Source organism: Galeopterus variegatus, unplaced genomic scaffold (assembly GCF_000696425.1).
Source record: "Galeopterus variegatus unplaced genomic scaffold, G_variegatus-3.0.2 Scaffold1688, whole genome shotgun sequence".
NCBI lineage: Eukaryota > Metazoa > Chordata > Mammalia > Dermoptera > Cynocephalidae > Galeopterus > Galeopterus variegatus.
Genome location: NW_007727799.1, coordinates 179,826 through 198,459, shown reverse-complemented (window position 1 = coordinate 198,459; position 18,634 = coordinate 179,826). Strand labels below are relative to the sequence as shown.

At 42.4% G+C, this 18,634-nt stretch overlaps 1 protein-coding gene across 1 annotated transcript in view; it reads left to right on the top strand.

Moving 5' to 3' along the window:
• Positions 1-343: 343 nt before the first annotated feature.
• Positions 344-18,634, top strand: part of DLC1 (DLC1 Rho GTPase activating protein) — a 41,786-nt gene continuing 23,495 nt past the window's right edge. The window contains exons 1-2 of the mRNA XM_008578439.1: positions 344-377; positions 14,367-14,438. Coding sequence (XP_008576661.1) covers positions 365-377; positions 14,367-14,438 — 85 coding nt within the window. The 5' untranslated portion in view covers positions 344-364. The remainder of the gene's footprint in view (positions 378-14,366; positions 14,439-18,634) is intronic.

Here is an 18,634-nt window from a genome sequence, read left to right as displayed (position 1 = left end):
GCGGGGGCGGCCGGCTGGGCGCGCGCGAGGCACTGCGCTCCCGCTGCCCGTGCGAGGGCGCTTCGCTGCTGTCCTAGCCATGGACACGCTTTCCCGCAGCAGGAGCAGCCGCTCCCGGGCTTCTCGCCCGGCTCCCTGAGAGCTCTCCGTTTCCGATCTCTGAAAAACACTGCGTTCTTTCCGGGGCCGTGGCGAGGGGCAGGGAGAGGCCAACGAGGATGCGCTGAGGACCGCGTGGGTGCGCGGCCCGCGTGCAGCCGTGGGTCCCGGCGCGGGAGCCCAGCCGTCTCGGGCTGCCTCGACTTCCCCACTGCGCGCCTCCCGCCCTCCGCCTCCCTTGATGTGCAGGGAGAAGCCGGACACCATGATCCTAACACGTAAGCCAGACCCGTGCCTTGTCGTTGGGCCAGCCGCGGAGGAAATGTCACCCCGCCTTGTCAAGTCGGTGCCTGTCGTTCTGTGCTCTTGAAACGCTTTCGGAGGAGTCGCCCGGGTGCCTTGCGGTGGGGGAGGTGGTGGGTAGGGAGAACAGGGGTCAGAGTTCGGGGCGGGAGGTTTGAGATCCGGGTAGTGACCCCTGGCCTCTCATTGCCTGGGGACCGCGGGCGTGGGGTCGACCGCGGCTAAAGCAGGGAAGCGCACGTTAACCTCCTCGCCCCGGGGGGTGGGGCTGGGCGCGGGCTGTTCTCGTTCCAAATCCCAGGCGCTGGCTTCTGGCTCCTAGGGGCGCGGGCCTCGCTCTGGATCCGATCTTCCCTTTGGGGACCGCTCCGGGCTCGGAGCTTTCTGTCCCTAACCATACGAGTCCAAAATCAGCGTTGACTCCCGGAGCGGTCATTACTTGGGAACGTTTTATAGCCTGCTGGCACTTGCAAATGCTTTTTAAAACAGTGCTTGAAAGTAAATAAGCCAAAAAGTTACTTAATTTCAACTCGTTTTCGTTCAAATATTTTGAACACTGGGAATGACCTCGGGCAGGAAAGGCTCGGCTTGGCGGCTGCGGGTGAGCGAGCCCCGTGGCTTGATGTGAGGGGCTCCTGCCAGAAAGGCTGCATTGTCGCTGCATGTGCTGGGCCCTGGAATCGGGTGCCTGAAATGCCCGGTGGAGATGCCCACGCCGTTGGCTCCCGATGGGGAGCCCGCGGAGCAAGTCCCTGGGCCGGAGAAAGGAAGGAAGCACGCCTCCCGACCCGACTTTCTTCGTAACGAGGCGACAGCTTCTTGGAACCCTGCCCCACTCTTTGCCCCTGTCCCCATCTCCAGCGTCTTAAGCCGAGCCTTTGATCCTTCGGAAGGACTTACACCCCCGCCGCAGCAGCCCAACCCTGCCGCGTGGGGTTTGCTGCGTCTCGGCGCGTCCTTCCAGCGCACAGCCACTGGTGCGAGGGGAGTCACAGCGGACAAGGGACGGGGTGAGGGGTAGGGCTGGCGGGGTCGGCATCCTGGGTCTGCATCCTACTAGCTGGGCGGACCTAGGAAGTGACACGACCTCACTGTACCTCCGTCTGCAGCGTGAGGGTAATGACTGTATTTACCACGCGGGGAGGTGGTGAGGATCAAATGGGCTAACACAAGTGAAGGGCTCAGTGAAGAGTCTGGTACTGCTGGTGTTCAACAAATACCAGTTTAGCCCGTTACTGCAGAACCCCTGCCTGTAGTCACTGATCTGAACTGTGAACAGAAAACATTGTTCCCCTACCCTGGGAAGGGAAGATACGTGGAATGGCCCTCGGAGCCAGAGTCTTGCTTCATCCCCAGTCTTGCTTTGAGTAAGTCTTTCACACCCAACACGGTTAGCAAATGGGTTTCATTCTCAACTCAGAGGTGGTTTCTGCTGATATTGGTGAGATAGAGGAATGCAGCCTGGGCATAGCCATCCATTACAACAAGATTCGTAAGGGTGGTGTATATGACGCATTTGGATAGAAAAAAATCACAGCTCGGGAGAAGGCACAATACCGAGTATCAAATTACATTTTTTTTTTTCCTCCAAAATTCTGTTTGTTGAGGGGATGAGGGAAAATAATAGCCCAGCAGACTGCAGTGCCCTGAATGTAAATCTATCAGCGGCTCCAAGAGGTTGACTAATTCACCATCCATCTGGACTGCAGGCTGGTCCTGGGCAGAGATAATTTGCAGACCGTAAGTGTGGAATTAATGGAGGCACCCAGTGCCATCTTGGCTTGCAGACTGCAGCAGATGGTCGAGGGGTGCCCTGTAAGGCAGCAGCCCCCCCCCCGACAGAAGAACTAAAGTCCTGAGGAACGAGTGTCAAATGGTTAGCAGATGTGCGTTCAGAAGTTATTTCGAGACATTTTCTGAGAAAATGTTGGCTATTGCATGTATTAACTTTTATAGTGACATGCCAGATTTACAGAGTGGCCCAAGCCTGGGTGCATACTTTTTTCATTAGCACTACTGTTCAAGAGTTTTAAATGAAGCACAGCAGACTGACTTTCCCAGCTGTTTTTAAAAGTTTGCTTTTAACAAAAACTGATTTTATTTTCATGCAAGCTGAGAGACACCTTACATTAAACAGACTGGAAGCTTAGGAAGGGGGAATGCTTGTTTTCTGAACTCCACAGAATTGGAATAAGTAGCCTACAACTTAAATCTAGAGTGAATGAGAAAATGATTTGGGTGACTTGTGTCATAACTTCCCAATTGTAGATCTTATGAGAAACACCACTCACTCCTTAAAGAGTGAAAAGATTAAACAATGAACTATCACTAATCGAAGGCAGTGTTTAAAGTTTTAATGCACTGGCCCAATCAAAGGATTTTCTTGTGGCTCTAAAAGAGGTGAGGGGCAGGTTGCCCTTCAACCTAAAGCCTTTGTTTTGTTTCTTTGTTTTTCTGTACTGTAGTTCAAAGAGCAATGATACAGCTAAATTTAAGAGCATTTTTACATTAAAAGAGGTGTTTGAGTGCTTCTGGAAAATAAACCAGATTAATAGAAAGACGTGTTGTGATTAACCAAGATATTTCTGTGAAGTGAGTTAAAAAAATGTATATGGTACTTAAAATCTTATTTGATAAGCAACCATAGGACTTAAAGGGGATGTGGGAGCCCCAGTGTGATGCCTTCCCATCAGAGGTTTGGTGAGATTCCAAGAGGTGGTTTCAAATACAGGAAAAAGTACTGGGTTTCCCTTGGTGTCCCATGGAGATTTTAAGCCATGACGCAATGTTTAAATGAGAGTGGTATTTTTATGACGTAGGTGGGTAAATATGCAATTTGAAAATATTCAGGGAAGGGTGATTTGGTCCAGAATAATGGGGGCATACACAGTATTAGTGGGTGAAGTGAATTGGGCTTTTTTGAAGAGAGCCTTGTGCTGGACAGGATGGTCCCGTATTGTAAACACGAGTTTCTCATGCTTAACTCTCCTTCCTAGCAACAGGAAGACGGAAATGAGGCCATGCAAAAAAAAAAAAAAAAAAGACCCTGAAGGGCTCCAGACAATACTTGATCCACCCTACCATCCACCCTGTACAGCCAGAAGACCTGCAAAAGTAAAAATAACCTCAGATGTTTCCCTTTCCTCCCCGGGTATTGCCAGATCATTAAAGACTGAATTCTCAGTGCTTTAGAACATTGTAGCAAAACCAAGCCCCATGGTGTGACTGGCATCCAGACTCACGTCGTGCCAAGCCTGTTCTTGAGATTATAAAGGAGACCTGGGGAGTAAGGTGATTTTCATTTTTAATGTTGCGCAGTCCAGTGATTAGAATTACATGAGTTGGGATACAGTGGGAAAGAGAGAATGTCTGTAATTTCTAAACTTAATTGTACCCAAAATTGTCCTCCCTGTGGTGGTCAAGGTGAAATAATGTCCAACTATGAAGTATAACTATCCATTTTTCCTCTTTTCCATGGTTATGAAATTAGAAGGAAAATTCTTCTCTGGAGCCGACTCTCAGAGTTGTGCCTATTTCTCCCTTGGTGGCCCTTGCATATGGAGGAATGCAGAGATTATCAGCATTATTTGTCTTAAGGAAGGCGGTGTTGTAGGGTTAAGATGTCTTTTATAGGAATGGGTTGCTGCATTGAATGAGTACAGTCAGTGTTTTCTTTCAACCTTAAATAGAGATGTAGGTAATGAACAAGGGGTAAGATTCCCAGCTGAGAAGGGCTGAAGATCATGTCTGTGGGCACTTTTCCTTGTGTGGGACCCTGTGTTATTGTTAAGGATTATCATGATCAATGATAGGAGTAGGCAGTCCTGCTGGGGGACCTTTAATTAGGTCTACTCTGTCTTAACATTGTTTTCCCTAGATATTTCTTCCTTGCCATCATAATTAATGGTGGACAGAAAGAAAGCCCTGCATATTTAGACTATGTATTTTTATAGTTTCTCACAAGCAACAGTCAGACTTTTCCAGTATGGCCCATATAGAGCCTTGCAGTTACCTTGCAGCTTCATGGGGGCCTTGTGCTCACAGGTAGGGAGCTATCGTGTTAGGACCTAGGAATACGATTTAGTGGTCTTTGCGTCCCCTCTCTGGCGGCCTAATGAATGGAGACTTTAACATTTGGGGAAGGGTTCCGGGATACCATTTTCTCTAAGTCTAGCCTCTGTTGACTATACTGAATAATGCTTTCTTTGGTGAAAGTATTTTTAAGTAATATTTCTCCCAGATGTCACTGAAAATATTTGAATGGCTGCCTATTTGGAAATAAAGTTCTTGGGCACCAAAAGGTACACTGTTCTACCTTGCTATGGTGAAGCCAAAACACAGCGGAAATCACTTTCTCTTAATCATCCATCCTTTTGTTTCTTTCAACTACTAAACTTGGTTTCCTAGTGGAAAGTGTACTCCAAACTTGCTTTCACACATACCCCTACTTAGGTGCCTTTTCATGGCTACTCTGTCCCCCTCCAGGAGAAAATCAAAAGCTAATTGGAGGCTGAGGGCAGAGAAACCAGAGTCCTCAGATGCCTTTGACTCCTCCCACCCACATTGTGTTCTCTTCCTTGCCCCACCTTTGAGTGTCCTGTGGAGAGGCCTGGAGGTCGCTTCCTGAAGCTGTCAGAAAGGCGCCTTCCTTCTCTGTGCTCCAGAGGATGTCTAAGGGACAAAAGCTTTCCACACCCTGACGTTGCAAGCATTTCCCAGGCTTGCAGCACTCAGGAAGCCATAGAGGAAGAAACTTTGGAGGTAAAATGGCCTGTGGCCCATGCTGTGCCCTTTGTCACACTCAAGTGACAAAATAGATAGAAGATGCTGAAATCCTGATATCATCTTTACCTCCTGAGTCTGGAGAAACCGTAAGCTCACAAAGAATCCAGTCTCCACGCAACTTGCTTTTTTAAACTATATAGCATAGAAAAGGGATTTGGTATAGTGCTCGTGCATTTGTAAAAGTCATCTGGGGGGAAATTTCAGAACTTTGCAAAGGCAGCCTGGAAAAACAGTGCCTTTTCCCTGCTGGGGGGCTGCTGAGATGCAGGGGGTTCAGTGGCTAGTCCAAGGTCACATGTGAGTTGAATGGAAGCTCAGACTCCTTCCTGCCAGCATGTGTAAACAAAGTGGAGATAGCAACAAAATGAGGATCTTAATGTGTTTGTAGGAAACTAAAGAGATGTACCTGAATCAAATTTTGATCACTAGATTGGGTGCATTTGGGGGACTGGGTGTCCCAAGCAATTTTGATGAAAATAATTTCTTAGCTCACCTAGAAGACAATAAGTCTTTTTTTTTCTTTTTTTGGCACAAAACTGAGCAAGTCAAATTGAATAGTGTTTCCTGTTTGAGGTCAGACATAGGAATGGTTGGAAGTAGCTCATACCCTTAACTGATATCTGCCATGTTTTTATTTTCATTGGTCATAAGACAACTTGTTTTATTCATTTCTTTATTTTCTTTTTTCTATCAGAATGGACTGAAATATGTGAGCCATTTGTTTATTTTTTTGTTAGAATTACTTGCTGTTTCCTTTATTTCTAATTTAAGGTTTTCGTATCACTGCAGTTTGCAGAAAATGTTCTTCTTTCTATGCTATAGCACTGTGGCACTTAGGGCAAAGCCAGAGATGGGGGCTGGCCTTCGCTGAATAAGCTTTGCTGACATACATAAAAAAAAGAACTGATGTGTGTGCCAGTCTTTAATGATGGAGACAGGAGTTTCTCTAGGTTTGAAACCAGGTATTTTGGCTTGAATAAGGTAATACAGGAAATGGAATATATAGTCTTAAAACATATGCTTCATTTTATAAAAAATGAGACCCAGAAAAATAAGGGCCCTTAAAAGTGTATTACTTAGATAATTTGCTGTCTTGAAATTGCCTTCTGAATCTATCCAGTTATCTTTAAAGGACTTAGTGTTTTGAGAGCTACCTCCAATCATTTTTCTTAGTGCATGGTTTGAAATGTATAAATATTTGACATAGAATACTAGACATATGTGTATGTATGTATAGATAGCATTGTGTGTGTGTGTGTGTGTGTGTGTACACCAAAGGTTTATTTTTTCCCACCTCAGATTGAAATGAAATAGAAAGATGTGGTGATGCGGTACCTATTTCCTTAATACAGTTTGATCTCTTTGCGCTGAGTAGTAAGTGCCAATTTTGGATTAGTTGGGAGATATTTTCTTTTCCTGGAAATGACTGGATCAGCCCAAGTCTAGACTACCTGATAGAGTCATGTCACTCACAGACTCAAATTAATACAGAGCCTAATAATACCCTTGTGAGGGAAGAGCACATATTTTGATAAGAGCTACTTGCCTTTTCCTGGTTTGTATATTAAAAATAGTACTTTGCAAACGCTTGTGCTAAAAAATCCCCAAAGGGGATTTCAATTGATTTAATTTCGGCATTGCTAAAGTGTCACTTTGAGTGCTTAATCCGAGGTATAGGCTTGCAGGGTGTATCTCCTGAGGTTTCCTTCTTTCAAGGCAAAACCATTTATTAAGTTGTCATCACATCGCAGGGAAAAATGGGTCTTTTTTTTCTCCTATTTATCTTATTTCTAGGAATGTTCTTTACTAGAAAGCAGCATATCTGTCTCCAAGCCTCAAGCAGAAGAGAGAAAAACAACACTTAAAAAGAAAACTCTCCAAAATTTCCATTTCTTACTAGTATTGAAAAACAGTCAGGTGATTTAAAAATGAGGGCACTATTGAAATAGTCAAGAAGTACTCTAACCTGGGCATGAGAGCTCTGGAACCTTAAGCCAACTACCTAAACTCTACCAGCTTCCTCATTTGTAAAGAGAAAAGATGAAAAGCTCCAAGGTGCATGTCAGCATGCAGTTCACTGCTTCTCTGGAAGCCAAGATGCTGCTGTAATGGAGACACAGACACAACAGATCATAAGCAAAGTAGAACACTTAGAGTTTTCTAGGCTTTGACGTTTTCTTCCTATAAAGATTAAATTTAGTTTGAGGGCTATAGATAAACACATAAAGCAAACATTGTTGGTTTTGTGTTCTCTATAGTATGAACATAGACTTCAGGGGACACATCAAGAAATCGATCTATTAAAAAGCAAATTTGATATTTTAGCAATAAAAACTTCAGTATATTTACAAAATTGGGGAACTACCAAAGCAGTTTCTAGTGATCCAGTTTTTTGAGGGAAGAAGAATGTGTCTGTCTAATCGATAAGAAATCTGGAAAATTAACTGTAGGAATGGAACCTGTTCTAAACGATCTTAGTGAGAAGGTAAAATGGGCATAAAAGAAATATGAGAGTCAGAAGTTTAGGGAATTTCCAAAGCTTATGGCAATCCCAGGCTGTTGTTTTGTATGTGTGTTGTTTTGTTTTATTTTTTGGCAGCTGGCTGATAAGGGGATCTGAACCCTTGACCTTGGTGTTATAAGACCACACTGTAACCAACTGAGCTAACCAGCCAGCTAACCTGTTTTACAGATGAGGAAACAGGTGCAGAGAGATTATTTTCTTCTTAATGCTACCTAAGTAGGCAGCGGATTCTTTCCTGGACCTGTTTTCCTGATCTGTCCCCTTTCTGTGGTGGATTATCAGAGGGGTTTGGGACACGCAGATGGAGAGCTATTTTGCATCTGAGGAAATCATTCTGGTTGCTCACTGCATAACCCAGCTAAGGGGGTGCTTCTCTGTGCTCTATGGGATAATCTGCTTTCCGCTTCATACCTCTCTGTTCTTTGCTGTATGCTGCATATGTGTGCAGTAAATCCAGTGTGCTTACCTTCCCTCCTCAAGTATCTCTGCTTCCCCAGGTCTCCACTTAGCTGATTCAATCTTCTTTACCCAGAATCTCATCTCCTGCAATCCAGTCTTACAGGATCATGAGTCCTCCTTAAATAAAGGCTGTGTCCCTGAGTGCAGCTGCCAGCACACCTAGTTCAATAAATAAATATTGAGTGAAGGGAAAATGCAGGATGATTGGCTTCCCTTAAATGTATGACCGTACTGGAATATACCTAATGATGGATTTGTGTCCCCTATTGTTAAGCCAGCCAGCCTAAAAAACCATATTAGTAGTTGACCAGTCTACCAGAACCTTCCTAACTGGTTGTTTCTTTCAGAATATGCACAGCAGATGTTTGGATTTTTTTTTTTTAGGCACCTGAGAATTGGAATGCTGCTAGTTGCTGGTCAAAATCTTTACTGTGATTAGATAACATTAGAGTTTAATAAATATTAACATATGCATTCTACTGTCTGACTTAGCCCTACTAAGAATTTATTTTACATAGGTAACTCTTGATAACCAGTCTTTGGCAGTTGTGTGTGCTTAACATTTATTTTTATTAATTAGAGAGAGAAGGAGATTCAAGACATAGTTCTTAGTCTGCCTTCAAAAGGAAAATATTAATGGGTTTTCTCTTTTCTTTCTTTAAACAAATGTATGTGTGATTTCAGTGTGCAGAAGTAGTCTTTGAGGACACACAAATGAATTAAGCAAGAAGTTGGAGTGAAGAGGGGGAAGAAAACACAGAGCTGGAGATTTGAGAGCGTAGTGCATCCAGGAACTTGAAGGAGTTTTGTCAGACTGGAGCAGAGCTTGCGTTTGGAGGCCTTCCAAGAGCAGAGTGGATAAGCAGAGGCCGAATTATGAAGGTTGTGCATCTTTGCTGAGGAGTTGGGATGTATCTGAAAGGCAGCGGAGAGTCACTGAAGAGTTATAAGCAGGGAGTGCCATCATGAGATACGTGTTTCCAAAAACCAATCCCTGGCTCAGGGATTCTTGGACTAGGGTAAATGCGTTGGGAGTGGGGAGAGGAAGGCTTATCAGAGAGTTCAGTTAGGAGGCTGTTGGGATAATCCAGGGTAGAAAGAGTCCAGGACAGAGGAATATGGAGAAATGTTATCCAGCTCAGTGGTTCCCAATCCTGGCTACCCTTAAACTTAGTTAGGGAGCTTTTATAAAATGTGATGTCGGGCCCTGCCTATATTGAGTAAATTAGAATACCTGGGAGCAGGTGGTCACAGGTGTGTTGTGAAAACTCCCCAAGGCGATGCCTACCTATATGCAGGGTTGAGAGTCACTGAGATCTCCAACCTTGCTACAAGTGTTTGAGGCCGTGGTTTGCTTCTCCAGGTGACCTGCTCTGTGACATCCACCCATTAGGTCAAGATAGGCTGTTATTAAAGCCATTGTATCCAGCTGCATGACAGCCCTATAAATTTGGCCACCTTGATGTGGTCAGGATATTCGATAAGCAGTCTTTCCTCCCATTCGAAGGAATCCATGTCACCTAGGGGAGGGGAATGAATCTTGGTTTGGATCAGAAAGCACCGCCTGCCTGCACACAGCTGACATGGTTCTCTGTAGCAGTAAAAGCATCAACTTTTCCATGAATCTTTGCCCACACGTCTGTCATATTTCAGGAAAGTCCAGGAATCTGGAAAGCTCTTGAATTTTCTTGCGTTCCTCTAATTCCTTAGAATTGCATTTAAAAAACAAATTTGATGCCTTTGCATTGGGTCCTGATTTGCGTAGATGTTGTCAAAGAAGGGAGGAGAACTGGGATTTCCCACTGTGAAGACAGAGTGAACGGAAGATGGAAGTAATCACATCCTGCTTAGACCCAATTACTGTAGCTCAGCTGAATAAGATCAACAGAGGTCAACAGAATGATGACGGGGCTGGGGAATTTCTGTTGAACTTACCGTTGAGGGGTAATGGGAAGATAGGGCCATCCCACCATGCAGGAAATGTGCAAATACGTCCTAATGGTTCCCAGCCATGTACAAAAGCGTCTCCCAGACCTCATTCATCTAACATGCAGAACTGCTTTGTGAACCAACTAAAGACTAAAGCTGTGTCCCGTAAAAATTTCCTATTTCCTCCTTAACACATTCGTCTGCTGTTTGCTTAGAGAAAACCCAGGTATAAAAGTTTCATTGTATTTCCATTGTGTTTTCAGTTTTTAATGGCACTTCTGCCCGGTGGGGAATGTTTTTCAAAAATCATCCTCATGGTTTTGACACCACCACCCACTTATACTAAAGGAAAAATCAGACCCTCAGAGCTGCTTAGAGGCCTTCAAAAGCGAGCATGGGGGATAGTAAGGTGACTGAAGAAATGTAATATGTTCATGGTTTTTAATATTTTAAATTTTGTTTATTGTTACTTTTTTTTTTTTAAGGAAAGAACCCATTTTGCAGGAAGAAACTCGCATTTCTGTAGGTCTTCGTTCCCTCTCCCATATGGCATTGGAACGTAGAAAGCTCATGTTTAAGGAGAGCTGGTTACTTCTCTGCCTGTTTCCTCCTCATGTGTTTATCTTGGGGATGATGTTAGTAACCCACGTTTTAGGATCAGTCTGAGGAGTAAGTGAACTGACATGCACCACATGCTTAGACAGGGTCTTACACACAAGCCCTCAGTAAACTTAGCCATTGATAGGTCTGTCGAGAAGCATCTGGGAAGACTGCATAGAGGAGGCTGCATTTGGTCTGGACCTTGAAGGATGAGTGAAATCTGACCCTGAGTGGACAGGAGGGTATTTCAGGCCAGAGAAGTCACAGTGGTGTGTGTGGAATGAACACAAGTTTACTTTGGCTCGGATGCAGGAGTACAGGGAACTGAAGAATGAGGTTGGATGCCACGTGGAGAGCCTTGGAAACCACACAGAGGTGTTTAGACTTGATTTTCTGGGCAGCGGAGGCTCCAGCAAAGTTTGTGAGGGCGAGACAAGATCAAAACTGCAATTTAGCAAGTTTGATATGAGCCTCTGAGGAGAGCTGGATGGATTCGCTGGAGACCTGAAGTTTTAGTTAGGAGATAAGAGTAAATCCAGCGGCCTGAATCAGGGAATGGAACTAGAAAGGGTATTCCCTGACTGACTTGGATGTAGACATAGGATCATTTCCTATTAGATAAAACTAAAATATTGATCAGTATTGGGTTATCAGTACTTTCTCTTGACGTTAATTGGGAAGGGCGGGAGTGCCATCAACAGGTATTCTGTTTCCTAAAACATCTGTGATAACTTTATACGGTTTTCTAATTCTGATTTCTGCTGGAAAAGTGGGTTACGTTCTCATTTGTTACGCATCCTAAGTTTTCGTGACTGGACATTTTTTAATGTAAAATAGTTATCCACTAATCCATTTCCCATGGTTTCACATCTAAAAGAAAGACAAATTTTCATCTATTTTATCATGGAGAAAAGGGAGGGTAAAAATGAATCTCTGCAGTTCTTGAAAGTACTGCTTTTTAGCCATTGTATAAGCTTTTAATTAAATTATCTGCTGAAGAAACAAACCTTCACCTGTTCACATCATTTCTTTCTAACTAAACGGCCCTACGAGTGACTATTTGTGCACAGCTTATAGATCAATTTGTGGTCGTTTGGGGGCATTTTGTTTTCTTAGCAGTAGAAAACAAGAAAGGGATGAGACAGAAGTGTGCATTTGGGGCCGGCCCGGTGGCGCACTGCATAGTGCGCCGCTTGGGAAGCGCGGCGGCGCTCCCGTCCGAGGGTTCGGATCCCACATACAGACCGGCTCCCGCTCACTGGCTGAGCGAGGCGCGGGAGCAACGCCGAGGCTTGCGATCCCGTTGCCGGTCCCCGGTCCGGTACGGGGGCAACACTGAGGGTTGCGATCCGTTGCCGGACACGGAAAAAAGACAAAAAAAAAAAAAAAAAAAAAAAAAGAAGTGTGCATTTGTGTGTTCCTGAAATCACATGGGATCTTAAAAGAGTCAACTTTGCAATTTGAAAAGTGTTGTATAAATAAATGTTAAGATTTCTTAGAAAATAGTATTTTACGTCTTTCATGCCTCTTTGGCTGAAACCATTTTAATAAGAAAATCAGGAACGTGCTCTAAATAGGTGGCGAAATCAGCTAGTGAATTGGTGTCTAATTAAGGCTTTTGTGTGTGTGCTGGCCTGGTGTCATGTCTGACCATAGTCTCAATGGTGGACATTGAGAATTTCTGGTTCCTTGACACCTGTTAGTAAAGCATTAAGAAAGCAAGCACATGTACTTTTTAACAACACATCGTTCGATGTCTACCAATCTGTCCAACGAAAATAACCTCTAAATATCTAGAAGAAGAGAGTTATTTAAAATATTTTTAGGGCCGGCCCGGTGGCGCACTGGATAGTGCGCCGCTTGGGAAGCGCGGCAGCGCTCCCGTCCGAGGGTTCGGATCCCACGTACAGACCGGCTCCCGCTCACTGGCTGAGCGAGGCGCGGGAGCAACGCCGAGGCTTGCGATCCCGTCGCCGGTCCCCGGTCCGGTACGGGGGCAACACTGAGGGTTGCGATCCGTTGCCGGACACGGACAAAAGACAAAAAGACAAAAAAATTAAAAAAAATAAAAATAAAATAAAATATTTTTAAAAACAAATAGCCTTTTTTCTTTCTATATCTGTCTTTGAAGGGGGGGGGGGAGAGCAGGGAGATAGGGAAAGAGTAATTTCTTCATTCTTTAAAGTAAAATCTTGAGCTTTTGTGTTTTTCCAGCAATATAGTTTTCTAGAAAGTGTCTATTATTTTATCATTTTATTTAAAACTTCCTGAATTTCTTCCTGAGAATGTATGGATATAAATACATGAAAAAAAATGTTAAGCTCAGGTCATTCACGTTGGACAATTCTATCTATTCTTTTATTTGGTCCAAACATTGAAGTTCTTCCATGTTATATCACTCTATCCTCCACAACCAATTCAGTCCTAAATCTTGTGTTTCATAATGCTGCTTCCATCGCTACACTGAGAAGGTTTGTGAAAGTCAGCCTTGTGCCCTGTTTATTTCTACTGTTGTGCCCTAGTCGGTTTTCGTTTGTGTGTTCACTAACTCATCAGAAGAGAGCAGCTTGTTTTTCTCCTTGTTGCTCAGTAGGGACATCCCTACTTGCTTTAATGAATTTGAGTTTTCTTAATTATCTTTCTTAAAAAAGGCCACGGAACTCATGAAATAATAGGTGAAAAATGCTTTGAAACCTTAAGATGTGTATACTTCTCTTAACTATCTGTCTCACATCCGGCTCAGAGGAGAGATGCTTAATGAAGATTTGAATCTGGGATCAATTAAGCAGCGTTGAGAGCTTCATAAATGAGTGAATAGCCTTACATAACTCAGTACTCTAATGGCCTGAGGATGGTGGGGAGAGTTGAAAGGAATATTCTTTGTGCAAACAGAGAAACTAATCAACGTACGCAGGACCTCCCCTGTGAGTCAGTTTTAACGGGATTGTAAATATGTGCTTGAGTGAGTTTTAACACAGTGTGTCAGTTGCTCTTGGCCTTTCTGTTTATCAGTCCTATCTACATGATGTTGAACCACAGGGAAATGGAAGCTTTGTTAGGCATTTCAGCCTGCCAAGGTTGTGGGATTTACTGACTTCATGCCCTCCCTGAGCCTGGTCAGCCGGGCCTCTCTCCTACTGGGTGAATACACCGTGCACCCAAAGACACACACCACAACATCTGGAGATTTACCACCCATCCCGTGGGTGTCAGGAGGCCTGTTACTGTGCTCAGTTAAGTCTTATTCTTGTGTGTCAGAGGAACTTGGTGGCCTTTGGTTAAAGTGAAAAGTAAACCTAGTTAGGCCAGCCAGGCTTAAAATTGGTTATTTAATCCCTCTTGATCTGTCTCATTTTGCCCTATTTTCATAATCATTTGTAACCAGAGCACGTTAGAAGCAGCACAGAGTAACTTACTGCTAGGACCCATTTGTATTTTTTTTAAAGGACAGGTACATAATTCTATACGTTTGAAAAAGTCTGAAAAAATGCATAAAAATTTCAACCTTTTGAATTTACTGAATTTTTAAAAATTGTTTTGTTTGCTTATCTGTGTTTTCTACAGAGGTCATGTTTTGCTGTATAATAAAATCGAAGTTTATTAAGGGAAAAGAAGTGGGCTGTGATGCACATGGCTAACAATTTTGTTTTTCTCTGTTCTGTTCTAGAAATCGAAGCCAAGGAAGCATGTGATTGGCTACGAGCAACTGGTTTCCCCCAGTATGCACAGCTTTATGAAGGTAAACCAGTAACGCCATGTTTTTTAATTGTCATAATCGTAATCCTTGGTTCATGATCATTATTGCTCTATGACTTATTTTCAGACATTTTATTATTTGTTTAAATATTTCATTAAAAAAATAATATAGTAAGCAACTAAGACCCCCACCAATCAAAACAAAAGCTAGGACCTTGATAATATACCTGTGCGCTCTTCTGTTCTGTCCCTCTGCCACCCCTACCCAAAGTAATCATCATCCTGAAACCCCTGTTTATCATTTTTTTGCTTTCCTTTTATAGAATTGTATTGCATTTCCTAAAAAGTATGTTTTTATAAAGTTGTTTTTACCTTTATAAAAAGGGTCTATATGTAATCTTGTGGGGTTTAATTTTTCACTTAATGTTGCATTGTTAAGATTTTTCTATGCTATTTGTCTCTGTAATTCATTGTGTGGATATACCACAGTTTATTCTTATCTGTATTCTGATTGGTGGTCATTTCAGCTTTTTTCTGGTTTGCTTTTATGAAACTGTGCTATTTTGAACATTCTTGTACCTATCTCTTGCGGTACATGTATAATAATTTACTTTGCATGTATACCTAGGAATAGAATTAATGGATATTAAGAATATGTACATTCTGTTTTATAATGCAAATTTTTCAAAAGTGCTTATATGTCCTACCAGTAATAAGTTTTTACTCCTACCAGTAATAAAGATCTTGTAAATCCTCATGCTCTCACTACTCAATATTGTCAGATTGCCAACCAAATGGATATAAAACGATATCTTACAGATTTTGATTTCCATTTCCCTTATTGTTAATGAAAGTGACATTTATTTATGTCATTGGGTCATAGATGTTTGCTCTTCTTTTATTTTATTTTATTTTATTTTTTTTTCCTTTTTTGTCTTTTTTCGTGACCGGCAACGGATCGCAACCCTCAGTGTCGCGCCCGTACCAGACCGGGACCAGCAACGGGATCGCAACCCTCGGTGTTGCGCCCGCACCTCGCTCAGCCAGTGAGTGGGAACCGGTCTGTATGTGGGATCCGAACCCTCGGTGGGAGCGCCACCGCGCTTCCCAAGCGGCGCACTGTAGCAGTGCGCCACCGGGCCGGCCCATAGATGTTTGCTCTTCTGTGAAATATCTCTGGCTTGTTCTTGCGAGTTGATTGTGCTTTTCTTAGCGATTTATATAAGAGCTCTGTTTTTTGTTGGTCCTCTGTTGGAGACATTTTTCCTCCAGTTTTAATTAGGAGTTTTACTTTTCTTTAGATTGTCTTTTGATGAATACTATTTTTTCGGTAGCAGTCAATTTTTTAAATTAAGAAAAATGCACCTTTAAAAAAAAACCAGGATCTGGGCTGAATTTTGACTACTTCATTTTCTCATCAGTGCTCTAGCATAACTCAGATGCTAAGGCTGCAGGGTGAGGAGATCTCAAGTCTGGCTCATCCTCTGAGCTTCTGGGTGCCCTAAGCCACACGCGCTGTGCACATGTTGAGATGAATAGCCTGGTCATTTAAAAAGGAGATTCATTATACTCTATGGAAATCAGCTGTGAACTAGTGAACCTGTTTACAATACCTGGTCTTCTTTGTAGCCCAGACTGTATGATATTCTTCCACGAAGATAGATTCTGAATTATGTTATTAGTTAGACTATGTAAAATATCTTACTGTTGTTCTATTTCAAAGGATAGCTCCAATTTCTTTTTTTCTTTCCTTTCTTTTTTTTCTTTCTCTTTCTGCTTTTTAAGATATTTTGTTAAACTGCATCTTATTATGGTGGAGCTGCTTATCTCTCCTTTAGAGAGAATCTTTGACCTGTTAACATTCAGTAGAGCTCACAGGGGCAGGGGCAGCATTCTACTGGATTTTCAATTCACAGCTCTACTGGAGATAGGAGAAGATAATTGCATTTGCAATGGCATTGAAGTGGCTGTCCTTTTGTTCTCCAGTTTAGAAATTAAATTTCCTTCAATTATTTCCATTGTTGGTGTTGATTTGCTGCCAAGCAGCATTTGCTTGTGATATATATGTTTGCTCTGACCCAGTTCCAATCTCTCTCTGTATTACTTCACCCCCGATCCTAAACTGCAGATTGGATTTTCACAAGTTGCGTTTCGGGATCCCTCCATGTTCACAGGTCTTTTGCAGCAGAAGCCTATTTTGAGGTATACTGTATGTTGTTCTGCACTACCATTTCTCTCCTTCGTCCTGCCACTGTGAGTGGCAGGGTGAGTACACACACACGACACACCACAGACCCACCCACACAGTCCGTGTCTTCCTGTGTAGCTTTATTTTGGTACTTGGCAATTTATACTTCCTGCCTTTAAACCCAAGCTAGAAGCTGGGTTCACAGAACTTCTATGCATTAGTAAACTGTCATGTTTTAAAAGCCAGTCCTTTGAAAAGAAAGTCTAGGCAAATAAGAGAAAATTGTTGATTTAATTTTTTCACTCCTCACTTGCATTTAGTCCCTACCAGATGTTTTTCTTTTTTAAACGGAATTATAAAGGTCATTTGGATCAGAAAAGTGATCTAAAATACAGCTCTGGGCATAAATTAGAAATTGCTAAAATAACACAGTTGCTTTCTCACATATACTAGACGGGCATGTGAGCTCTTTAATTTACATTTATAGATCTGTTGTTCGTACTCTGTAAGTATTAAAAATATATGCTTTAATATCAACTCTTGTTTAATACGTGGAGTTCAAGGTGTCTGCTCAAAGTGAAATACAATGTCACAGCCTTCAAACAGCTTTCCAGTCTGTCTTCCGTTTACTAGTAGTATACACCCAGTCTAAGCTTCCTCTTATATTTCCAGTACAACAGTGCCAATCGTCATTTGCCTAAAAGAGACTTATAAATTAAAGAGCTCACATGCCCGTCTAGTATATAAATTAATGAAGAAATATAATCCTGTGATACTAAATTTCTTATATTTCTTCATAAATCTATGGGCTACAGCTACTTTGTGAGGCTGCCTCAGGGAAAAGTATCAGTAATTCAGCTCCCGCTGTCAGAAAAAAGAACAGATTATCAGTTAGCACTCATTCTGATCGTTTTTGACATTGTAAAATAAAAGGTACTCTAAGTATTATCTCTAGAAACTAGATTATTAAGAATGAGTTCCATACCATTCTGTAAAAACAGTGATCATAAGTTAGAAACTATAAAAACATAAGGAAAGGTCCTGCACTTCCTAGTCAACTCAGGATCTAAAGCATTACTAATTACTCACATCTCCAAAACTACTGATAGCAATATTAGCCATTTTTGAAGGGATTTTTTTTAGATTGTGGGAATCCTGGTTCCCTGCTATGATGACTTATTTTGCCCATTCCTGACCCACAGAGTTGCACCGAGGAACTCTTATTCAGGATAGTGTACACCCATTCTTCTGGGAAGGCCCATTTTTTCCCTGATAGCTGGAATTCCAAAGAGGGTGATAACTTGCCTTTATCCTATTGGCAATTTCAGAGCTCTCGTAAATTTCCACCGTGGTGCCGCCAGTCTTCCTCCGCCCTGCTCTTCTTGGATATGTTTATCTACAAGAGATCTTTCTAGGCAGTACAAAATTCTTCCATTGAATTGGCTCTTTCCCCCCTTTCTTCTTTTCAGTTCTGATACAACTTCTTCATTGTTCTGAGAGGGATTGAACTCTTCTACAGATTAAGGGATTGGGGATTCTCTTGTTCTACTGCAACTTTATAGCTTGCCATTTGTTTTAGGGGGAGTTATATAAACAAGCCATTCCAAGTGCTAATATTTGTTTAAAAATAGCATATCTTGAATTCTCCCTAGCTGTTGATGTCATGCAAATGGATTGGATTCCATTGGCTACCACCTGTCATTGTTCTCTAGATCTTTCCCTTGCCCAGTTTTTTTTTTTTTCCATGACCTCTTCTTCCCTGATCACATGTGAGCAAAGTCAAACATGAAGAAAAAAAAAAAAACCCAGTCACATTAAAAGGGAGCATCCTTCTGGTATTCGTTCTGGCCTAAATGATCACTTGTGTATCTTCCCAGTAGGGTGGATTACACTAGCTATATATTTGTCAAAACAATTGAACAGCAATACTTAAGATTAGTATAATCCACTGTATGTAAATTGTTCCACAATAAAAAGTAAACAAAACATACTCCCAGTTGAAGACTATATTTTACTGATTTTGACTGGGGGGGGGGGGGGGAAGGGGGGGG